The sequence below is a fragment of the Tamandua tetradactyla genome, chromosome 14, assembly GCF_023851605.1.
Source record: "Tamandua tetradactyla isolate mTamTet1 chromosome 14, mTamTet1.pri, whole genome shotgun sequence".
In the NCBI taxonomy this organism is placed as follows: Eukaryota; Metazoa; Chordata; class Mammalia; order Pilosa; family Myrmecophagidae; genus Tamandua; species Tamandua tetradactyla.
The window spans coordinates 5668565-5695203 of NC_135340.1; the positions used below are offsets into that span (position 1 = coordinate 5668565).

Here is a 26639-nt window from a genome sequence, read left to right on the forward strand (position 1 = left end):
CTCAGGTTAGTTCTAAAAGTTCTAAAGTTCTAAAAGTTCTGAGTTCTAAGACTCAGATTACTTCCATTCAAAGAAACACAGGTCTTAGAATACTCTAATTTAAGGCAACTGGCAAATTTATGTGGTAGTTAACTGATTCAAACAAATTTAATCAAAGGATATGAGATGGAAAATTTAAAAAAAAACAAAAGCCCCAGAACCATGGAGGGGAGAAGTCTTCAAGAAGAAAAAGACGATCAGCCCTGTCTCCTGATTTCAAAATTGTAAACCATGTCTTCTATAAGCTATTACGTTCGGTAGCAATAGCAGTAAAACATAGTAGCCAAGAAGTCATTAACCTTGGCTAAAGTAGTATTTTCTTTTCCCTACAGAATGTATTCTTGGTTAATCCCAAATTAAATCTCTGCATTGCACATCCTGAGGACTTTATGTAAAACAGAATCACTACAGTTTGTACTGGGCACAAAGTCCAGTCTACAAACTTGGGCTTGAAAGACATATATCTTTATTATTTCATAATTCAACTTTAGTTTTATTTCAGTTGACCTAGTCTGCCATAATTTCTGAAATTGATCCGTCAATTTGGGGTTCTCATTTCCACTGGAGTATGTTTAGATTCTAGGGGATGCTATAGTGTATGAAGGCCTGGGGCATGGGGTCTGAATCTTTTGACATGCACGTATAGCCTGAGACTCTGATAGGTCTCTGTCTTCTTTTTCTTTCCATTCTACCATTGAGGGATGCTTGCTGTCTCCTGGGTCATCAGGACTTTCCATGAGGCCCCCTATGGCCTTTTCTGTCTAACTAGTCACAAGGTAACTTCACTCCAGCAAGGGAGGCAGAGCTCCCCTCTGCTCTTGAATGTCCAAACTTCTGGAATTTGTTTTGGGAAACAACAGGGCAGCCCTCTCTATCTTGGAACCAAAAAAGTTTTCCTCGGCTCAGAAAGACATTTTTTTGTTTGCCAGGAGAGGAAGTGCTGAAGAAGAGGTGGTAAGAACCCCTTTTTTCAGAGGTATTTCCTAAGATATACTTTCTATATTACCTAAGATATACTTTCTATATTACACTTGTTCTAGTCTGTTGTCATAGTTTGCTAGCTGTCATGTCTAAAACCACACAATGAGATGTCTTAAACAAAAAGCATTCATTATCTCATGGTTTCAGAGGCAAGACGTCCAAAATCAAAGTGTCAGCAAAGCTATTCTTTATTGCGGGAATGGTGGCATCACTCTCTATTGCGGGAATGGTGGCATTACTCTTTTTTGCAGGAATCGTGGCATTCTGGTGCTGGTATGGCCAAATCCTTGGGGTTCCTTGGCTTGTGTCTCTGCCTCCTGTCACTTGGGGAATTCACTCTCCTTGTTTCTGCTCTTCTGGTTTCCATTAACTTCAGCTTTTTCCTGTGTGACCTTCTTTGACTTCTGGCTTCCATTTTTTCTTTTAATAAGATCTCGGGGAATACAGATTAAGAGCCACCTTGATTCACTTGACTGCACTCTAACCAAAAATAACATTTTTAGAAGGTCATATTTGTAATTAACTTCACACCCTCTGGAATGCATATTAAGATTAAAAACAAGGCTTTTGAGGAGGTACATAAGTCAATCTACCACATCTATTAAGAGTTTAAAATTTAGAAAAATATAAGCTACAGACTTTCTTTCTCTTTCTTTCTTTTTCTTCCCCCCTCCTTCCTTTCTTCCCTGATGTTATTTATTTATTTATTGGCATTTTAGCTCATCATGTCTTTCCCAGGATCAATACATATATACACGCATGCACATGTGCATGCATGTTGTACTACTTTGCTAAATGCTAGAATTTGATATACCAGAAATGCAATGACTTTTAAAAGCGGGAATTTATTAAGTTCCTAGTTTACAGCTCTCAGGCCAAAGAAATATCCCAATTAAAGCAAGTCTATAAAAGTGTCCAATTTATGGCACCAACAAGAGGTTACTTTGACTCAAGAAAGACCGATGAAGTTCAGGGTTTTTCTCTCACCTGGAAAGGCACATGGCAGACATGGGGATGTCTGCTAGCTTTCTCTCCAGGCTTCTTGTTTCATGAAGCTCTCTCAGGGGTGTATTCCTTTCTCATGTCCAAAGGTCTCTGAGGGTATAGGCTCTCTGCTTCGTGGTTCTCTGCTTCTGTTGTTCTCCTGTCATTCGCTCATCATTCTCTGTGGCTCTGTCCTTGTTCTCAAAAGGCATTCTCTCCAAAATGTCTTTTCTTTTAAAGAATTCTAGTAAACTAATCAAAACTCACATAGAATGGGTGGAGACATGTCTCCGTCTAATCAAGTTTAATACCCACAATTAATTGAAGCATGTCTCCATGGAGATGACCTAATCAAGTTTCCAACCTATAGCACTGAATAGGAATTAGAAGAAACTGTTGCTCCCACAAGGTTGATTAGGATTAAAGCATGGCTTTTCCATGGTACCTAAATCCTTTCATACTGGCACAGATGTGTGTGATGAGTACATAAATTCATGCACACCGATGTGTACACACATATAAGTATGTGTACATATGCATCATATACCATGTGAATGCTCGTACATGCGTGTACATCCTCAGCTCAGAGCACATGCAGCCTGCTAGAACATGCTCATCTTGAAGAGGAGAGTCAAGTCTCTGTCAACTGCCTTGGTGACCTGTGCCTGCAATCATTAGATGCTGACCGATCATCAGTCTGAAAGTCTAACTGGTACCGCAGTTACTTGGCAGGCTGCATCCAGAGAGAACGTTTCTAGCTGGTGTGGTTGCCTGTGTGTACATACTATGTTACAAGTAGATTTAGTTTAATTATTTTGATGTAATTCGAACCGTATTTTTGCAGTAATTATAAATTATGTTTCAATAGTCCATGCTTTTCAATCTAAATGCTTTGTTTAATTTGAAAGATTTCCTGTTTAATATATGCATTTTACCTTTATTTAGTTCTTACTTTGGTTTGATGAATACCTGAAGAAAAAATTACATACCATCCCACTCAGTGTTTTTCCTGTTCCCTTTCTACCCTCATGTTTCTTTTCTTTTCTACTTAAAATGACCTTAAAGTATTAACCTATCTTGCTAGTTGCTATGTAGAATGAATGAATTTATAGATCCTTTAATTTATTATAGAACAATGTACTTTTCTCATGGTAATAAAGGAAGTGATGAGGCCTTACATATTTATCCTTATATAGCAATGGAATAATTCAGTGAACTCATGCAATAGAACTTTACTGAACACTTGGGTATGTATAAGATTTAGTGCAACTGATCTTTACTTTCCTTCATTTCCTAGACACCTATAAAGGTGAAGAAATTAAACTAACATTATATATATGTGTATATATATTCATAAATTATGTTTAAATTGGAATATGGATGCATTTAAATATGTCTTAAATGATGTTCTATAGGCCTTCCAAAGCTCCAAGGATTACTAAAATATCCCTGCCAAAGACATCAAATAAACAGAATAACCGCATTTTATAGTGATCTCATAATTTATACTTTGGTCACTCTTTGATTTGCCTTAGTAATATTTTTAAAATATTCACTATGTGCTAAACACTGGACTAGGGTGCAAGACTGACAAAAGGAAATACTTTTGAGTGTGTATTTCGTGGTAGCCACTATGTAAGCACTCTGTATGTGTTAAATAACCGCATGCTATTAAATAGCATCAACTGGTTTCTTCTGATTTTACAATGGGGAAACTGAGGCACTCAAGGATTATGTAATTTGTCCAGGTTCATAGAATCATCAAATGGCAGAATCAAGATTTGAACCTAGATGTGTTTGGCAAAAATTTATCTTGCTATACTGCAGAGAATACAATCATTGTATCTTCCTTCTGCTTAAAATCCATAGTGCAGTCTGCATAATATGATACAATATACTATCAAAAGGAAAATAAGGGGGCTATGGAAGCCTATAAGAGGGGACAATTAGACTAGATTATTTTTACTTTGTTGGTATTACTTTTTTATACTCCTCAAATTAGAGAAGGATTCATGCCAAAATGAACTCCCTTCATTAAAATATTTTCAGGAATAGACAATTTTTAAATGGTTTTAACTATTTTATTTTACTTTTTTCTAGGAAAGTGTTCTAGTTTGCTAGCTGCTGGAATGCAATATACCAGAAATGGAATGGCTGTTAAAAGGGCAAATTTAATGAGTTGTTAGTTTACAGTTCTAAGGCTGAGAAAATGTCCCAATTACAACAAGTCTATAGAAATGTTCAATCAAAGGCATTCAGGGAAAGATACCTTGGTTCAAGAAGGCCTATGAAGTTCACGGTTTCTCTCTCAAGTGAGAAGGCACTTGGCGAACACAGTCAGGGCTTCTCGCTCAGGTGGAAGGGCACATGGCGAATATGGCATCATCTGCTAGCTTTCTCTCCTGGCTTCCGGTTTTATGAAGCTCCCAGGGAGGCGTTTTCCTTCTTCATCTCCAAAGGTCACTGGCTGGTGGACTCTCTGCTTTGTGTTGCTGCAGCATTCTCTGCTCTCTCTGAATCTCTCATTCTCCAAAATATTTCCTCTTTTATAGGACTCCAATAAACCAATCAAGACCCACCCAAATGGGTGGAGACATGTGGTCCCTTAATCCACTTTAACAACCACTCTTGACTAAATCACATCAACCAGGGAGATGATCTCATTACAGTTTCAAATATACAGTATTGAATAGGGATTATTCTACCTTTATGAAATGGGATTTATATTAAAACATGGCTTTTCTTAGGGGGCATACTTCCTTTCAAACCAGCACAGAAAGTACCTTGTACTTTAGCTTAATGAAACTTAAAGTATTTATATTTAAGTTTCTTGAGCAAGACCTTGTAGTTTAAAAAAGCTAATATTTATGGGATCAAAATTAAAACCCTAGAACAAAAATGACAATTATTTAATCTTTATCTTTTGGAGATTGAAAATTAGAAAATTTTGATACTAGAAGTAAGTATGAATATTCTTAAAGGCTTGAAATAATTAGCCATTTTATAGTCATTAGGGACTATTTTTAATTTCAGGGGAAGTCATAGGAAATGAATGCTACCTTCAATAAAACTAACTTGGACAACACTGTTTTTTTAAAATTACGTTTTGAAAAGGGAGCATTTTAAGTAAGGTTGTGAAATATATCTCTGAAGTGCATCACTGATAAAACAATGGTCTTATTTTTATATATAAATTATTTTATAGAGCTTTGAAATTCTCTCTTGAGCTTTTTTTTTACACAATGTCTCATAGGTAGCAACTCATCTTTTACGAGTCAATTTTAGGGGTGAATATTTCTTAGCCAAATGTCACCATTATATGTTTCTATAATCTAAACTAATACTATTAGGCCTTGGGGCTTTTGATTTGACTATTATGTGATTAAAAACAAATTAATTTCATTAATATGATATTAATGCTGGAATCTCTATAATTATATTTTGACTAATACCTTTGTGAGGTAGTAGGGTAGTAGGATTTTTTTTAGCTTTTCATGATGCTATATTAATAATTTGGTATAATATCTATTTTCAGATCATCAATTAGTAACCTCTTCCTTCAGTTTAACAACATTAAAAAACTTTAAATATTTCTAACAAGCTATAGTGTTTTATGCAAATTATTTTCATTATGTGTGTTTCACAACAGGGTTTTAATCATAAATCTTTAGAATTTAATGTTGTTGATCCATCAGAGTGGCTAAAGTTAAGATACATTATATTAAAACGATGTCAGAATGGCCAATGTGCAATTAGGATGATTAAAAAGATTTTAAAAATTGTGCCTTTCCTGTAGAATCACAATATAGAATTGTGTTCTTGCTCTCCCACGACTTTTTTTTGTTTTAACAAGGCAGAAAATATTGGACCACCCTAGGTGTGTGGTTTTCATTCTGAGGAAAGAGCCTTCCAACCCTAAGATGAATTCAGTGTCTAAAGAACCATGCAATACAGTTTCACATTTTAAATGTTTCTAACATGGATTGATTTCATACAATGCAGTTCTCACTTTGACATAAAATATGTCTGAATATTTGAGCTCAAGCATCAGTATAATTCATTCCCCCTGTTTCTATTCAGGAATGCATTATTTAGCCTGGCTCTGCAGTGTAAGCCAATATGATTAGAAGTGCTGTATGTGAACCAGAGATTTTGTATAAATTTTATTCTGAGTGTGTGATGAAAAGTCTGTAACACAGCATTTTTGAGAAACGAATATTTATATTTGTATTTTTCAACCCCAAAACTTGCAAAGGACTTATTTTCAGTGTGTTTTTTTTTTTGGGGGGGGGGGACTGGTATTAAAACCCAAACCGGTAGGGTGGTGGCCGGCATAGTTCGGTAGCTCTATTTGGTCTCTTATTTACTTCTGATTTGTTTATTTCTAAGCTTTAGAGCAGTATGTAGGAACACACTCTCCCTTCCTAGACCTCTAAGGCTGAAGAAGAGGATGTGGGTGAGGTGTGGGGACTGAATTAGAGCATCTTTCTGTTATTCTTTTCAGAAACAAAACCCCAGGTCCATTCAGACGAATAATCCATTCCTTCATCTCTCACCCTGTTGTGCTCAGTGTGGGAAGATTTATCCTTTCTCCTCAGAATGTTCCCAAAATTAAATAATTGACCTTCTTTACCATGGACGCACAAAGATTGAATAGCTGCAATAGTGACCTGGAAAAATGAAAATAGTGATTGTCAAAGCTAAGAGAGAAGTGAATATTTGGTTTTAAAACTAAGCCTCTTGTCATGCTAATGTTGCAACAACCATCCAAGGAAACACATTTCAATTCCACACCCCAAGTGTAAAATTCTTCATACGGTTTTATAAGTTAATGCCATGGAGTTAAAATCTGTAACCATTGCCTCTGGTTTAAATTTGACTCAGAGTTTGATGTGGGCGGAAGAGAACACCAGGCCCCTTTGTTTGCAGGAGTAGACCTTAAGCAGGCTGCAGCCACAGGGCTTACAGCAAAGCTGAACAGGCGCATGTCTCCTGCTTCTGTCTTTCAGCCTCTCCGTCAATTAAGCTCTTGGTGGACGACCCGATTGTGGTGAACCCCGGAGAGGCCATCACGTTGGTGTGCGTCACCACCGGCGGGGAGCCCACGCCCTCCCTCACCTGGGCCCGGTCCTCGGGCGCCCTGCCCGGAAAGACTGTCCTGCACGGAGGCACCCTGACCATCCCTGCCATCGCCTCCGATGACGCGGGCACTTACAGCTGCGTCGCCAACAACAACGTGGGAAACCCCGCCAAGAAGTCCACCAGCATCATAGTGCGAGGTGAGCTTGCCTGGAAGGCTTTGCCACGCAGAATTCTGGGCTCGCCGGGCTCTCTAAACCAGATTAGTTTTATATGCAGCTATTTTCTCAAATGTATGTAATATAACATGCCATATAAATATAACATGCATCAGAAACTGCTTAAAAATAATGTGATGATCTCTGATTGAAAATGGAAGCCAAAATCCTAAATCTTAAGAACAATGCTTTATATTTTGCATGAATCATTTTAAAGATATGTTCCTAATGATGCCACTGGATACTTTTCATCACAGAGTCTTACTAAAATCGATTAAAATGCAAATGTGTGATAGAGCTTAAGATGTGTTACATGGAGCTCATATTACTTTAGGAATTAAGTAAATGTATAGATTAAATGATTAATACATATTTTTTGAGCCTGCATTGTAGGGAGGTCTTTAAATTATGGGGATATGCAGGGATTGATAAAACCCTGCTCCATCCTCAAGGATTCTAGGTCAGTTAGTAAAAATAAAATTATATAAATTAAGAGCCATACAGTAGGTGTGGGGTAAGCATAAGCAAAGTTATAGAAGTAAAGAAAAAAGAGTTATAATTACCACTTCTAAAGCTGTTGGGAGAGCTAAGGACATTGGTACTAAGATTTTTAGTCTGGCTGAGATTTTAATGGACGGAGATGGGAGGAAGACGTGAAAGAGTGAGAGATAGAAAAGAGCCTAGCTGATTTGAAGAATTAGTATAAAATATGGTTCCTCACGTCACCAGCAGCCTTGATGTTCAGGTGTGGGTTGTACCTATAATCCAGGTAGATCCAGCGCTGTCCCTGCAGTTCAGAGCAGGTGAAGTTTCTGTTTAAGGAGAGCAGTGCTTCTGCACATCAAACTTCGGCTGGCACTTCCTGGATTAGAGGTTGAAGATGGCCACTTTAAAGTTAAAATTGAAAACCCTATGGCCAAGAGTACACATCTAGCACACAAACGAAAGTCTGTGTGACAGGAAATTATGATGAAAGCATATTAGAAGATTAACATTTGTGATTTTGGGAATATAGATTATGGTGATTTTAATGACTGTAATTATTTCTTAATATCCAAACTATCAAAAATATACACTTAACCAAACTTTTTGATAAAAGTACTCTATTTAATATTACAGTATTGTGTAAATTAAGACAGAACGAATACTACACTATCTGCCACAAAATTTAAAACTATACAATATTAAGCGACTGCAAGATGTACCATTGTTTAAAGTACTTTCAGGAAATAAAACATGCCGCTGATTAAACTATACCACAGTGTTCTCTCATTACCCTGAATGTTCTGTCTTACTTATTGAAAGAGTTCTTTTAGATACATTTTTACTTGGGATTTCTTTTGAGCACATGTCACCCATGAATATACATAAAATAGGAAATAAAAGCAAAATAAATTTGTTAAAGTGCTCCTAAAACTTTTTCGCACTAAAGTTCCACTTCTAAATCGTTTTTCATCTCAAAGCCTTTTGTGAACCTGTTTTTCTACAAAGTATTGCAGAGTACTTATAATTCAAAATTATAGAGAAATATTGCCTCTATGATTTTTTCAAGTAGTAGCTGATAGCAACTGTAAGAGGCCATTGAATGTAAGTGGCATCCCATGTTGAGAAATGTTGACATATGAGAAAAATATATAAGGCTTTAAGAACTAATGAAATATGATATTTATTTCAATTTTCTAATTTAACCAATATTCACAGGGCAATTACCATGTGATAAGGACTCGCACAAATGTAAGCAAAGCTAGTGAAAAGATCATTGACTAAATCCCTAATTCCTAATTTCGGAGGAGTTTACAGTTGTGTAAGGAAGATAGAAATATAAGAAATAATGTTTGGGAATAAATAAAAAGCAGGGCTCACAGTGGAAATATCTGAACTTCCTATTTAAAATAGCAGAATTTGTGAACAAGCCTGCTTTTAACCCCTGTCTCTGTAAGTAATGATTCTGTTCCACTCTCTCTTCAGATAATAAATAAATAAATAGATAAACAGATAAATAAATAAAGGGAGAAGCTGTACAAATTTACCAATGTTTGTTTATTTTTGTTTGAATAGTTTCTTTTCCATTTTTTTCCATGTGAACTCTGCCAAATATTGCAATAATGATTGCGGAATTAAAGAATTGTACTTTTTCTTAAGAGTCATAAGAGATTGTTTTTTAGAGATAAAACAATGCAGTAAATCCAGTTTGCACAATCTGAAAATTTTATTGGATCCAAGTACAACTGGTGGAATCTGCAGCATAAAATGTTTGAGTTGCCCAGGCTCCCTCTGTAAAGCACTAACTCAGTCCATATCAAATATTCACTCAAGAATTAATTGCCACTCCCCACTTAATCTAGAAATTTTCATTTGTGTCCATCCAAAGGACAGTTTCCACCTTTGATACGAGTGACCTAAAATAAATAAAGGCCCCCAAATTTATTTTTCCAATCTGTAATTTCTTTCTATGTCTATAATTTATCGAAAGTGTACATTTACTAAGTTGCATTATATTACCAATGAGACTTCTCAGCATAGCATTCACACAACTCGTGAACTCCAATTTCTTTATGAGCTTATGGAATATAGAAAGCACCTTGGTGAAAAGCTTATCAATTAAATTGGGTGGAGAAAAACTGCAATAATGTTAGGCATCTGATTTCTGCCTTACAGAGGTCAAGGAATTCTGTTAAGGAAAAATAGTTTTCTTTTTATTGTATCAAAGAAATTTGTTTCAAGACTTCTGATTTTGTAGACCTCTGTAGTTCCTTAGATTAACTGTATCATGTATAGAGCAGGAAATTGAGCCCTAGGATTATATCCCCTCATTTTCTTTAATTAAATCAGGATTCATAGACCAGATTTTCTGAGTAAGTACAAGTATACTCTGCGTAGAACTCACATTGCCATTTGAGAAAAACCATACATAGAATACGAGCATAAGGTAAAGTAGGAGTAAATCTCTAGAAACATTTCTGAACTCTTCATTTGATTTCTTTTAATAGAGAACTCTTTAAGGTAAATAATACAGCCTGGTTCATGACATGATCATGATGACTTCATTGGAATGTCCTGTGACCTCTTTAAATTTACTCAGTGGCTGAGTCTTCTCTTGCTTCAGGAAGAAATGCCAGGCAGGTCCTGGACCTCTCTGCTTATTCTTACATAATGGTATCCAACAGTGCATTCAGATGATAAGTGATAGTGATTCTGATGCATGATTCAAAACAACATTGAACCTCCAAACCTAATTTAAAGCAAAATATCACCCCTTCCCAGCTGGGATCTATGGTGGGCTGAACACTTGCAGTGGGAAAGGGGAGTAGAAGTTTCTGGTTGGCTTCTTCTTCCTCTGTCTGTTCTCCAACCCCATCCCCAGCCCATGACAGCCAGGTCTGACCCACCCCCTGGATTGAGGTGGATGAGGAGATCTTCTCTTTTTAAAGCATTCTTTTCCCTAGGTGGCCTGGGTGATCACTGGAGACCCCTCTCCTGATCCACACAGATGTGCCCCTCTTTCAGCTAGGGTTACAGTCCCAGCCTCATACCCTCAGTATCCTGTGCTGCCCTTCCAGCCCCTTTCTACTGAGGTTCTCTCTCTTTCCTCCTCAACTGAAAAGAGCCTGAGATGAATCTTCTGCTACCTCTGCTTCTCTGTGACTCATATCTGGCTGGCTAGGGGAAAGGCTTACCAGTCAATTCTGTGAGAATATAGGAATTCAAAGACTGCCACCTCTATTCTATTGCCAGACAGATTTTAGTTTCCTCAGATATGAATCAGTCATCACTGCAGAGTAAACATTTCAAAGCTCTGACTGGTCCCCTGGAAAATCCCTCAATAAGTTTGGGATGAAAGCTACAGTTTCTCCTCCCTCCACCTTGGATTTGGAAGAGGCTACATCAAACAAGTATTTCCAAAGATATCCTTTCATTAAATCTTGTCTCTGACCCCTTTTTAATATATTTAACTTGTGTGTACAGTCAGGAATCATGGAATGGGCTTTCTTTCACTTTCTCTGAAAATTCTGCATTTGGGAAAGAACTGTTTTGCAGTCACTGTGGAATTCTTTGCCTCCTTTTTCCAGTCAAAAGTGAGTTAGGGAAAGTCTATCTATTATCCAGTTTCAGTTTCATGAGAATTATATAAATTAGTGTCAGTGGGATTGTGTGAATTTTCAAAATTTCTAGCTGACATTCTTAAGAAGGTAGCCATCAACTTGTCTTCCTGGGTCTGTTCTCCAAATAATCCCTGAATTTGACCATATTTTGACACTTTCACTATATTTCTTCTAAGAGATTTAAAAAGCCTTCTCAGAATCTTCTTTCTGCTCCAGCCCATCTTTTAGACTTGTATCTGCTATACTAGGTATAGTAGACTAGACTGCACTGATAAACCCATACATACAATTACTCAAACAAAATAACTTTAGAGCTTCTCCATGAAATGGTCAGGGGTCAGGGGTGTTTTCTAGTAGATAATGCTAGTGGTGGTATGTGTGTGATTTGAGTGTGTTTGGGGAGGTGAAGGGTTAGGAGCTAATATATTCCATCATTCAGGGACCTAAGCTGAGGATATCTCTTCCATCTTCAATTCTGGGGCCACTAAGATTAGTCTGAAACTTGCCTCTAACACCATAACCTGAAAGGGGTAAAGAGATTAAATGAGCACACATGGGAAATTTTTATGATCCAAATATGCACCATTTCCAATCACTTTCAATTGATTAACACTTAGCCAGGTGACTTTGCACAGTGAGATGAAGCCTGGGAATTATATCCTAATGGTGCACTCAGGAATAAGAGGATATGGATTTGTCAACAGTTAGCCACCCCTGCCACTTTCATGCAAGAGCCAGAATAACTAACATCATCTCACTCTCCTGGTCAAATTCTTTCCATGGCTTCTCTTCTCACCCAGGTAGTACAGTAATCCCCTTCCTTGTCTATTGATTCAGAGGCATGAGAACCCCCAAGTGGCCAGGTGGTAGTCTTAACTTCCAATTCAATAGAACTATTGTGTCTCCTGATGGGAGCACTCCTCTTTTTGGCCCTAAGACCTGTAGACCGGCAGAGCTCAAGGTTGTGGGGATGGGAAGGAAAAATTTTTCTAGTGAATCCTTAGGGGTCATAGTGAGTGGTGCCACTCTTATTTCCATGCCTCAATTCTTGGACCTGAGAGTCCTGGTTATGGGAAAAACAGGAGCACAGAATGGATGCTGATTTAAAGCATTTATAGCACAATTGCAACAGAGTTAGTGCTGTAATTGAGTCTTTAAGAAGCCATTCCACTGCTCTGTCAATCCAGCTGCTTTAGGACAATGGGGAACAAGGGAAAAAAATTCTACCAGCATGTATTCGTTCCCAGATCTCATTTGCTGTGAGGTGGATTCCTTCATTACTGTGTGATGTGGTGATGGTAGATAAGGCATTATGTAAACCCACAGATGGTAGTTTTGTCAGAAGCATAGCATGAAGGGAAGGTAAAACCATATCCAGAGTATGTCTATTTCAGAACAAAACGCTGCCCCCTCCATGGTGGAAGTGGTCCCATGTGATTAACCTGCCACCAGGTAATAGGTAAACACCTCAGGGGATGGTGCCATGTCGGAGACTGAATGTTGGTCTCTGCTGCTGGCAGACTGGGCATGCAGCAATGGCTTTTGCCAGGTCAGCCATGGTGAATTAGATTCCATGTTGCTCAGCCCATGCATTAGTTCCAACTCTACCACCATGACCACTTTGTTCATGAGCCCATGGGGAAATGACAGGAGCAGCTGGGGAAAGAGGCCTACTGGAATCCATAACATGGGTCATTTTATCTGCCTAATCATTAAAATCTTCCTATGATGAAGTTTATCCTTCGTGTTAGAAAGGATATCTTGATATGCCCCACACCACTTAACACAGGAATTTCACTGAGGTGAAAAGACAACACATTTTTGTTGGAATTATCTCCTACCCGTGACATGCAAATGTCTTACCTGTAAGCCTAGAGTAGATGCTACTTATTGCTCACTAGGTCCAATCAGTATAATATCATCAATGTAATAAATAGACTAGTGTGATGTGTTGTGGGAGGGAGATACTATCAAGTTCCCTGTGGTCTTGATTATGACATTGGGCTGGATAGTTGATGCACACTTCAGGTAGGACTATAAAGGTGCATTGATGGCCTTGATATTTGAAAGTAAACTGTTTCCGGTGGTCTTTTCTAATGGCAATTGAGAAGAAGCATTTGCTAGGTCAATAGCTACATAACAAGTACCAGGGGATGTATTGATTTGCTCAAGCAAGGATACCACATTTGGAACAGCTGTAATTGGACTCACCATCTCATTTAATTATGATAATCCACTGTTATCCTCCAAGTTCCATCTGTTTTCTGCACAGGCCGGATAGGAAAGGTGAATAGGGATGTGATGGGAATCACCACTCCTGCATCCTTCAAGTCTTTGATGGTGACAGTAATCTTGGCAATCCCTCCAGGAATCAGTTATTGTTTTAATTTACTATTTTGTTAGTAGATAGCAGTTATAGTGGCTTCCACTTTGCCTTTCCTACCATAATAACCTTCACTTTATAAGTCAGAGAACCAGTGTGGGGATTCTGCCTGTTGCTGAGTGTATCTATTCCAGTTTTGCATTCTAGCTCTGGAAAAATAACACTAAAATAGGTCTGAGGACCCATTGTGAGACAGAACTGAGCTAAAACTCCATTGTTCAAATGACCTCTTTAAGCCCGTACTCTGACTGGTGGGCAACAGTGACATTTTGATTCCCCTAGAATCAAAACACTTCTGAGCAAATATCTAATAATATCTGAAATGTCTGAGCATTTGCTTTTCTCCAGTACATAATCAGCCTAATAAAAGGAAATATATCTATTTGGAGAAAGCTAGCATAAAAATTAACAGTGTCGGTTTTTGACGGTGTAAGAGCATCCTCCCCCAAGGGGACCCAGCTTTCATTTTGTTCAAGGGACTCTAGATCTGTAAACTGTCTCAAGTCTGGGAATTGATTAATGGACTGTGATTCGGTTTTTGAAATTCAAGATAAATGTCTGTCCACTTGGCCTAGAACTCTTTTGCTTATACAGATCAAGTAAGAATTCAGTCAACTGCCCATCTATGTCTAGGTACTCCATGATCTAGCAGCCAATACAGTAGGTCTCTGTGAGTCATAATATTTTGATTGCTGGTTTGAGTCTGCTGCCCATTTGGTGGTCATGCCTACCTTGTCTATGGCAATGTGGTGCTGCCATTTGACATCTGCCAACCTGGGATCTGATCATGCCCATTGTATTTTAAAACCCACGTTCAATGGCAGTAGTTCCCACGGTATTATCTGACCTATAGAGACACTGCCCACAGAGCTCATCAAGGAATTAGTCTCACAAGTTTACTCTTCATAGTGCTGGGCATAGGTGTGTTCTCTGGTCCTTCCTGAAGTTGGCAAGCAGATCTTCCATGATAAATACACCCTAACATCCCAGTCTCTTTAAGCCTTTGGATCCCTTCATCTACATTATACCAAGGAAGTGCTGGCATTTTGACCTCAATTAATATAGGCCACGTTTTGGTCCATGTTTAAGCCAACCATAAGAACCAACTGTTGGAGCCTTCTCTAACTCATAAGCTAAAATATTCAATCCAGAATCCCTGCTTACTGGGCTCATACCAATAAATTCAAACCGATCCAGCTTTATGTTACTTCCACCATTATCCCACATTTTAAATATCCATTCCCATACAAATCTGTGCTTTTAAGTTGGAAAAAGTAGTTCTTTCGGAGTATAGTGCATCTCATTGTGATTATAAGGTTGGGAATTTAGTTTACATTGTAATTCAGCCTCTCACACAATGAGATTCTGATTCTGGTTTTCAGAAATATCCAAGTATGCAGCAACACAAAATATGATTTTCCTGCAGGGAACACATAGAAGCTTTCACATCCTTCATGTAGTATCTTTCATGTTGAAGATTTGAAGCCTTGAGCTTATCCTTTTCTTTTATATCCAGTGCATTTAAGAACAACCAGCCAGCATCATTAGCCTTTTAACTCCACAAACCTCTGTAAAAGTGCCAAAAACAGTATCACCCAGAGCCTTGCTTCTTATAAGCATTTGAGTAGCTATGCCCAATGGTGATACTTTTCTTATGTCTATGTCCATTTCACTCCATGGATTATCAATCAGTGCCATTTTGAATATTGAAATACAGTGATTAGTGCCCTTGGATCTAACAGATTAGAGAATAAATTCCCAAAACCTCAGAACCAGTTCAGAAATCTAATCCTTAAAATTCTGTTTCTTCATTTCTCTTTAACCAGATTGCTTTTATTCTTATATCCAGCTGTGTACTTGCCTTTAAGATAACCAAGCAACTTTGATAATGATAAAGCAAGTAGTACGGTTAACTCTAATGAAAAAACATTTTCAAAGAATTGACCACTTCAACACATGTCTGTATTCGGTTTTTCAGTACCTTACAACACAATAAAAGTATACCAAACAACATTGTTTTTAGATGCTTCTAATAATTTTTAAATAACTTTTTCGTATTTTCAGTCAAATTTGCTTCTGTATCTTGTATCATTCCTTTACAATTTTCTGAACTTATTTGTATTGACCAAAGTTTTATTTGTCAATTCTACAAATGTTTTTGATATAATTTTGAGTGGGAAGGTTAACCAAACAATGTAATAGACCTTCCTTAAAATGATCATACTTATTTCAGTGGTTTAAAGGGAAAATGTTAGGTTGTGAATATTTTTCTAGAATACTTTTTTGTTAAATCCATGGAACTGCACAACTCAGCGAGTCTTAAGTTAAACAATGAACTATAGTTAATAGAACACTTATAAAAATATGCTTTTATGAATTGTAATAAATGTACCACACCAATGAAAAAAAACCTCTCTTTCTTAAGAACCACTCCCAGTTTCAAAGTGTTTTAGTCACAGTTCTCTAGATAAACAGAATTGAGAAGAAATATTTGCAAATACTATTAAATTTTTATAAGAACTGTCTCACACAATGTGGGGATGCACAAATCCAAATTCCATAAGGCAGGTTGCAAGCTGGGGATGCCAATGAAGGCACTGATGAATTCTCTAGGGGAAGCTAACTAGCTGAACAGAGATGGAGGGTCTGTCTTCTGACTGCTGAAGTCTTCACTTCTCTTTTAAAACCTTCAACTAATTGTACTTTACTTCATTCATTGCTGAAGGCAGTCTCCTCAGTTGATTGTAGATTTAATCAGCTATAGGTACAATTACTGATGATTTATGTCCACAAAATGTCCTCACTGCAACCATCATGCCAGAGCTTGCTTGACCAGACAACTGGACACCAAAACTTGACCAAGTTGACACATGAACTTAACTATCACGTCAGTATACTTCATAAAGTAATAATTCACATCATAGTCCCATGCCTGTCTCAATGCTTACTTATACCTCTAACTTTTTTTCCCATTTTATCTTTAATTTCATCAGGCCATATCTTGAATTCATTGCTTCTGAAAAATAGCATTATAAACATGTTTCTCTTTTAACTTTAGAATTATTTCAGTATATTTTTGTTAGTTGTTATCTAAAATTCCTGGCTAATGTGAAAAAATGTTTTTAAAGTCAATATTGAAATGAGTTAACCTTTGTGAAAGAAGTCAATATGTTCTCAGTGGGGCATGAATTTACATCTTCCCAACTGCACAGAAATATACTGTAATCTCCAAGAACGTCTTAACCCTCTGTTCTGAAAAGTGTTGATTTATCTAATGCTAGTTTATCCAAACAAAGGGACTGAATTTTTTAAAAATACCAATTTTAATATTGAACATTTTTGTTCTCAAGTTGTTAGTTTGAAGTCTATCAAATATTAGCCCTACTAACATTTCAAAATATCATCTTTAGGCTTTTTACAAAAAATCTTATTATTCTGAAATGTTATGATTAAAATCATATGATTAGAATTTTAGACTGTGCCAGTTTAGGTAATCATACGGCTAACATTATTTGAGCATTTACTATTTGCCAGAAAATGAGATACACTATATACATTAACCTCTTTAATCATTCCCAAAACTTTATGTGGTAGAAAATATTAGTATTCCCATTCTAAAGAAAAGTAAATGAAAGAGGGAACAGTTGAGTAATTTCTGAAAGGCAAAAATTATTTAAGCAGTGGACCTGGCATTAAACATAGTTTTAACCAGGTACCACAGTGCTCTCAAAGTGTAACTAGATTTTTTAAAATATAAAATTTACAGTATTTGAATGGGCCAAGGTCCTTTTCTATTTATTCTAAGTTTGTGTTGTTAGAAATTTAACAAAGGTTCTTTCTGGGCTCTGAATATATTCTTTTTATACTTATATATTTTTTAAAACTCATCCTCAGTTATATAGAATCCCCAGATCTTTTTCTTAATTATAATGTTTCTACTCCCATCTATATGATTTCTTTTCATTCGAGGAATTTCTGTTTTTGTTAATCAGTACTTTTCTCCTCGATAATGGCAGAGTTTTACTTAATTTCAAGTTTTGGTCAATATAGTGCTTATAGTTCATGTTTTCTGAATAGCATTGTATTCTAAAGGACTCAGCATGATTATTTGACTTTCGGTGGCTGTCCTGGAAATTTGTGTACACAAAATTAAAGATTTCTAATAATTAGAAGAGGCAAATATGATTACTGATGACACACATGCAAAATATCTGTATAATGAGGGAGGACAAATAAATATCAACATCTCAAAGTGTTGAAAACGGGATGGTATACAGGAAAAGTTCTATCAATGCCAGCTAGGGTCTCTAGTCAACAGTAACATTGTAATATGTTCCCACTGAAGGTAACCAAGTCCTTATGCCAAAACTAAATGTCCACAAACAAGGGATGTGGGGGAGTGGTATGGGATTCTTTGCAGAAAAAAAGGAAATATCTTCATATAGATTGTGATGGCAAAGGCATGGCTGTGTGATTATACCAGGAACCATTGATTTTTTTTCTTCATTTGGATTGTATGATCTGTGAATAAAACTGTTTAGAAATGAGCAGAGAGAACAAATGCTGGAGAAAATGTGGAGAAAGAGATGTACCCATTCAGAGTCGTAGGAAAGCTGAGAGGTGCAGCTCCATGGATGGCAGGGTGGTGGTTCCACAGAAGGCTAGGGGTGGGTTTGCCCCATGATCCTGCAGCCCCGTTGCTAGATATGTACCTGGAGGAGTTGAGAGTGGGGACACGAATTGACATTTGCACACTGGTATTACGGCGGAAGAGTTTGTGATTCGCAATGGAGGGAGGTGCCTAAGGGTACAGTGGCTGAGGGTACAGGGTACAGCCACTGAGCGACTGCAAAAGGAAATGAAGTTGTGAGCCTTGCCATTAGGTGAATGAACCTTAGGGATTGTATGTTGAATGAAATGCCAGAAAAAAAAAAGACCAATATTACCATGTCTCACTTGTATGAACTAACTATAACATACAAGCTTGGAGAATTGAAGTCGAGAGTATGGGTTTTATTGGGGCCTATTGTAAAGGGTCCTAGATTATAAGCTCCTACAGCAGATGCATATATTCAGAAATTGTAACTGTTATTTCTAAATTCTGACATACTGAACTGTTTGTATAGCCTGGATACTCCCTGCAACTTCAGGTATTTATGTGACACCTGAGACTCAGAGGAGAGCTCTGAAGCTAAGAAAGTCAGCAGTACCCCACACACCAACTGTTTTAAAAAGTTGAAAAAGTGATTGGACTTCAACTAGAGATATGAATGAAGCTTTTCTGGATAGGACTAAGGTAAATCAGAATACAGAGTAAAGGATGATACAGTCTATATTTTAAAATTTCAACTTCTGTGTGAAGCCAAAGGAGTGTTTATTTGGTGCAAACTTATATGTCATGTAGGACATTATCTAATTTAACTTGTATTGGTCAGTTTTTTCAAACACCATGATTTCATTTAGTCTTGAAGAGGGCGTGAGATCTTGTTCGTTTGTTCAGGTTAGTGTGATGACCTGATACATCCCAGAGTAATTTGGGGTAAAAAAAAGTATTTGTATAGTTACCTTTGGGACTGGAGAGAAAGGAGGAACTATTAAAATAAAATAAAATGAAATAAATAAATAAATAAATAAATAAATAAATATATATATATATATATATAATTCCTGAACCCACAACATTAATATACTTTCTGTAAGATAAACATAGAGCAACTCCTTCTGGTACCTAAGGAAGAATACACTAACTTCACAATAGGAGCTTAGATAATAAGTTGTTGGAAGTTTAAATGAAGAAGCAATTCTAATTAGGGATATTGGGACCAAGTCCAGAGAGCATAGTAACATTTGAGTTGGGTTTTGAGAAAAGAGAGTTCTTATATGTTCAAAAAACTAAATGTCTCTTTCATTTGCTGCCCAGAATATCGATGTTAACTAGCATATGAATTTAGCCCATGTTCTTATTTGTGCTTTGAAGAAAAACCTATGTTTAACTTCCATCTTTTTTAATGAAAATTTTTCGGAAACCTAGTGATTTATGCATTTTTATTCTGTGATTTGAAAATAAAGCTTACAATTATTTAATTTGGATCTTGAATTCCACACAATTTTATATACAATTTTAAATAATGAATTAATCAACCTGACAATTTTCTGTTTGCTCTTTCTGTTTGTTCTTCTCTGTTTTCCTGCAAAATATGTCCAATATTCTTCCAACACCAAGGCTTATTTTCTATTACTTTAAGTAATTTCTAAAGTCAATCAAATCTAATTCTTAAACTATTCTTCTTCTAGACGTAGGAAGTTATTTCTTAATTTTAGCTTTCAGATAATCCTTACTCAATTTTTTTAACCTCAATGGCACAAAAAAAAAAACACATACTTCTCTGAAAAAGGTGTTTATATGCTAACTATCAACCCAATAATTCAAATACTTACTTAGATCGAGCTAGTATGAGTGACTGGTGTGAAGAGTTTTGGCCAGGAAAAGTTAATAAATTAATTCCCAAAATACCTCATTAATTTCTGAAATCCTAAAGTTGGGGAAACAAACATTTTTGAACCCTACTTAAATATAATTACACTTGTTTTTATTTGTCAATTATAAAACTTTGGGGTTTTTTTAGGCATAAAAATTTCAAGATTAGTCTGTTAATGCTTCTTTCTGTGACTTATGTCCACATAACCCCTTTTCCAGTTCACACATTGCCATGTCCTAACACAGATACAAAATTCACCTTTCAAGTATAAGCCCCCATTGAATAGGGGAAGAGCCACCCGTTGTTAACAAAGCAAAGAAAGAAAGAACAGAAAAGATAAAAGAGATGACACGGGGTATTTTATTTATGTACTTAGATTAGGGAGTCTCAACTGGAGGAAGTTTTGTCCTTCACAGGATATTTGGCAATGCATTGGGTCATATTTGATTGTCATAGCTTGCAGGGTGCTCCTGGCGTCTACTGGGTAAAGGTCTAGGGTGCTGCTGAATATTCTACAAGGCCACAGCCAAGAAGTATCTGTCCTAACTGTCCATGGCACTGAGGGTGAGAAAGCCTGACTAGTACACATGTTCCTTATGACCAATTTAAAAGTTGCATGAAACTATACACATGCACACGCATATACCCCAAAGCAAAATCTAGAACACTGGTAAATAGTGCTTTCAGATTTCAGCCATTTTTGGCATGCTTCTTAGCATTTGGGGTGTCAATTGCTGTTAACTAAAATTCATTTTTTATGTAGTCATTTTGGGTTGTCCATCTTCTGACCCTCCATGGGAAATGATTATCGGGAACGTGGAACCATGCCTCTTCTTGGTGATCCGTGGTCTGAGCTCATCTCCCAGATTAAGATCAGCTTCTGTGACCCTCAGTGGACCACTTAGTGACTGTCTTAGATGTTTTCTCTATAGCACCGTGGACCCCAGTTGCTAATATCTATCATCTCATTTGTTAAAGTCTTTCTACACACTGCCTAACCTTGAAACCTAATTCTTACTACTCCTGCAATATTAAGAGTTCTTTAGGCAGCTGCTATGATGCTTTGCCTCTCCCACCTCATCCACTGACTGCCATGAAGCTGTGGGGTCTATTGAGTACCTTTCCTCAGACTGTATCGTAATTTATGGCCTGATTCCCACTGAACCTCCGAGTTTCCAGTTGTACTGGAATATATCTTCTCAGAATGAGCAACGCATGCAACCGAGTTGATGGGAAATGAGAAAATGTGTATTTATGCTGCTGTTATCAGTTCCCCTCCTAAACTTTCCACTAATTATCCTATTGATTGTGGTCTAAGTAGGAGATAAAATGTCATTTAATGGCATCTCTTTACAGAGTGAGTTAAATACTAACTCTTTATAAGATCTTGTTTTGAAGGATTGTTCCTTAGTGTAGCACATTTCATTTCATTTTGTCTAAGTTATTATTACTTTCTCACAGTAGAGGTAGACAGTTCAAGGAAGTGAGGCATGTAATGGGTTGCTCTTACTCTGTTAATTCAGAAGTTTTTTCAGTGTGAGTGTTCAGACAAATACAATGATATTCACAAGGATAGAAAGGTTCTGGCTCAGGAATTCTTTCCTCTGGCAATACTGGGAATCTAAACTCAGTGTCCTTGTGCTTTTGTTGGTAGCTTTAATGCATTACAGTCATACAGTGCTATCCTGGATGCTGACTGAATAACCCAAGTCTAGTAAAATACTATCATCAACATACAGTATAAGCTATGGCTTTCTTTTCGCTTCTTATTAAGGTGTAACACAAATTGTAGATACTATAGGCATAGAACTTAATGAACGTTAAAAAATTAAGTGCATTCGTGTCACCAGCACACAAACCAAAAAGTAGAGAATTAACAGGACTCCAGAAACCTCGCTGTTTGCCAGCTTTCATCTTCCTATTGAAAAGTGCTCCTTACTCCTGACTCTTCCATTAATTTTGCTATTTTGAACTTTGCATAAATGGAATAATGCAATGCATTATGCGTCTGCATTTTTGTTCCCATGGTATATTTGTGAGAATCCTATGGGTCACTGTGTGCAGCAAGTCTATTTTCATTGTAATATAATATTCCATTGTGTGTATACGTCACAATTAATTTATTTTAATAACAAACTTATTTTCCCAAGTAGAGTTCCTTAAACTGTGAATGAGCATTCCGTTTGTTCTTCATCCATATTTACACTTTATATTGTTTGTATTTTGTCAGTTTAAACACTCTTTTTGATATCATGGTTTTAAATTGCATTTATCTTTTGATGGAAAAGGTGAGCAATTTTTTTAAATGCTTATTGACTATTTGATTATCATTTTTTTTGACAGTCACCACTTTCAGGCCTTTGGCCTTTTTTTTCCTTTTAGGTTTCCTTTCTTCCTTCTATATTTAAAGAGATAGACAGACAGACAGACAAATAGATAGATAGAGATGGACATGGGTCCCTAACTGGATATATTTATTGAAAAACATTTGCTCATGTTTTTTGGTGTGCCTACTCACAATCTTAATGTTATTTTATAATGAACAAACATTCTTTATTTTGATGCAAAATAACCCAAGAATTTTTCTTAGAATTACTGCTTTTTGTGTCTACTTAAAATGTCATTTCCTCACCCTTGATAATAAAAAAATACACTCCTATGTTTTCTGCTAAAAGTTTTAGTTTCTACCCCCAATATTTGACTTACAATTCACTTGGAATTTACTGTGTGTATGGTTTGAGATAGGGGTAAAGATAAACAGTTTACCTTGCTTGTACAACTAATTCAGCTCTGCTTAGAGAAGTGACCATTCCTTCCCATTGTACTGGAGTGTCACTTTTGCTATAAATCAAAGTAGCATATGTATGTCAGACTGTTTCTGGAGTCTGTTCTTATCTCCCGGTCTTTTGCTACCCCTGTGCTGATGCTACTGCTCTACCATTATATTAACATTTGAAATCTGCTTGTATAAGTAAAATCATTGTTTAGTTTAGTTTAGTTTTGTTTTCAGAGTTGCCATGGCTATTTTTGACCCCTTACATTTTCATACATTTTAGAAGCAGCTTATGTGTTAATTTCTTTTGTACCACTCTCCCAAGTCCTAGGATTTTTATTTGGATTAAATTGATCTGCAGATCTTCCAAACTATCAGCATTGTCTGTCTCTCCATTGATTTAAGTCCTCTAAAATTTCTTTCAATAAAATGTGTGGTTTTATGCATAGAGGCCTAAAACATATTTTCTTAGATTTATTTCCAGTATTTGAGGGCTTTTTGTGGTAGCTGTTGGTATTATAAATGATATTTTAAAAATCTCACTTCCTGTTTATTTTGTGCTGATGTAACAATACAAATTATTTTAGTATATATTTTTTTGTATTCAGCAACATTGCTAAATTCACTTACTTATTATAATATTTTGTTTTACATTTTCTGAATATTCTGTGTACACAACATTGTCTTCAAATAATGAAAAGTTTATTTCTTCCTTTTCACTACTTGTACATTTTATTTCTTTTTCTTGCTTTATTTTATAAACAAACATCTTCAAAGCACCTGGCTTAATAAAAGTTGTAATGTATCCTTGTCTTTTTACAATTCTAAGGAAAAGCTTCAAGTATTTCACCACTAAATATAATGTTTGCTGCTGGAATTTCAATTATATTCTTCTACTCATAATTGGCTAAACATTTTCATCATGTATGAATGTTACATGTTATTAAATATTTAAGTCAGCAAATGGCATAAGAAATGAAAATGAAATCTCCAGTATCCCTGATAATCACAGACACAGAATGTCTAACTAAATATTACCAATCCAATTCCAACAACATATAAAAAGGATAATACAGAATTACCAACTTGGGTTTATTTGAGATATGCAGGTTTATTTTACATTCAAATATCATTGTGATTCACCACATTAACAGATTAAAAGAAAAAATAATATTATTTCAATTCATACAAAAATTGTCAAAATTTAATATCTATTTTAGAAATAGAAGAAAACTTGATGAAACACAGCTACAAAAATCCTACAATATAAAGGCTAATATTTAAAATTAAAATATTGAGTATTTCCTCCATTCCCAAGACTGGGAACACAATAGTGATGCTTATTTTTACCAAAATGTTTCAATGTTGCACCTACTGCAGATTCAGCCAGTGAGATACGACAAGAAAATAAAATAAACCTTGTGAACTGTTTTAGTTTCCTAGGCTGCCTAAGCAACTATGATGAAACGGCCTCGTCTAAGTTATGGAAATGTATTAGTTTGCGGATTGAGGCCAAGGGAATGCCCAAATCAAGGCACCATCTCGGCAATGCTTTCTTCCTGGAGACTGGCTGCTGGCAGTCCTTCACTCCTCTGTCACGTGGCAAGACCCAAGGCAGTGGGAGTTGGTCTCTCCCTTCTCCTCCAGGTTTCCTTCATTTCAGCTTCTTGCTTCCCTGGTTTTTCTTTCTCTTCTCTATATTCATTCCATATATAAAGTAATAATGACCCCAGTAATAGGATTATGACCCATTTTTATTGGGCTGGACCACACATATTTTAACTGAAGTAACCTCTTTAAAAGATTCTGCTTCCAATGGGTTCATACCCACAGGAATGGATTAGATTGAAGAGCATGTTTTACTGGGGTACAGAGAACTTCAAACCCACAAATGGATTAAAGAGAAGTAAGACTAGTACATGGAACCTCTGGAGAATCTTATATATTGCCCTAGCTGCCCTAGAACTACTTGTTGAAGAGTACTTTGAAACTATTGCTTTTTTCTTTCTTTGCTTTGTATATATGTTATATTGTACAATAAAAAATGTTTTAAAAAAAACAAGACTGTCATTATCCTCAAATGATGTAATTGTATATATAGAACATTGTGATGACTCTGTGAAAACCAAAACCTCCTGAAACAAATAAATGTGTTTAGCAACGTTTTAAGGCACAGGACAATATACAAAATGTAGTTGAAATTGTATACAGTAGGAGTGAACAATTGTTAAAAAGAAATTTCAAAATACCAGTTTCTGTATCATCATAAAAACATATATACTTATGGATTAATTTAAGGAAAGATCTTTAAGTCCTTTATAATGAAAATTATGTAAAATTGCTATGAGAAATCAAGAAAGAATTAAATAAGTGGAGGGATATAATATGTTTATGGATCAACTCAATCAACTCAATATTGTTAAGATGTCAATTTTCCCCAAATTAATCTATAGATCGAATACCATACCAACCAAAACCTTAAAGCTTTTGTATATATTAGCAGGATCTTTAAATGTTTTCAGAAATGCATAGTATCTGGAATAGCCAAAATAATCTTGGGAAAAATAGTAAAATTAGATGATGCATGTTACTTGACTTCAATACATTATAAAGCTACGGTAATTAAAACACTCTGTTTTGTAGAAAGGAAACAAATCAATAATAGAACACACAATGAAACAAATTTCGGAAATAGGACCACATGTATATGATTGTTATTTTGATGAAATTTTACTGAAATATATTCACACACCACACAATCCATCTGAACTATACCGTGACTTACAGTATTGTCATATAGTTGTGCATTCATCAAGTGATTTTTACGAGTGCTAGAGCAATTCAGTAAGGAAAGGCAAGTTTCTTCAACAAATGGTGATAGAACAACTCGAGGTCCATAGGGAATACAATGAGCAAAAACTCCTACCTCAACTCATATGCAAAAATAATTTGGAATGATTCATGGACAAATTTGAAACCTAAAACAATAGGACTTAGAAAACAAAACAGAATACCTTTGGAGCTGCTGGGAAAGCAAAAATTTATTAGAGAGAACTCAGAAAGCACTGTCTTAAAATATATAAATTAGATTTCATAAAAATTATGACAGTCTAGAGCTTGGAAATAAATGCTCTCACAGCATATATATGGCTCGAATGGATAAATAAAAATGGTTGATGTCACCAGAATTTGTAGGGGATGTCAGCTATCTGGGAGTCTCATAAACTGCTGATGAAATATGAGATAGAAAATCTACCTGGATAATATCTAGCAGTTTCTCCCTACACCATATTACCCAGCAATTCCTCTCCAATGTATTTATGAAACAGAAGTAAAAATTACGTATGCAGAAATCTGGGTACAGTGATATTTATATTACTTAAAAAATAGTCAAACCATTGAAGCAGTCAAGGTACCCATTAATATTAAAATAGATTAAAATAATCCATGTAATATATTCATATTGTAGAATACTATTCAGTAATAAAATAGAACAAACTAATGATACCTGAAATGAGAATTAATTTTGACTGCATGCTTTGTGAAAGAAATCAGTTGCACAAAATTGCATACTGTATGATTTGTTAATATGATGTCTAG

At 36.0% G+C, this 26639-nt stretch overlaps 1 protein-coding gene across 1 annotated transcript in view; it reads left to right on the forward strand.

The window, feature by feature from the left end:
• MDGA2 (MAM domain containing glycosylphosphatidylinositol anchor 2) overlaps positions 1–26639 on the forward strand; it is a 932919-nt gene that overhangs the window by 633945 nt on the left and 272335 nt on the right. Inside the window, exon 6 of the mRNA XM_077126843.1 lies at positions 7014–7283. Within this exon, the coding sequence (XP_076982958.1) occupies positions 7014–7283 (270 nt within the window). The remainder of the gene's footprint in view (positions 1–7013; positions 7284–26639) is intronic.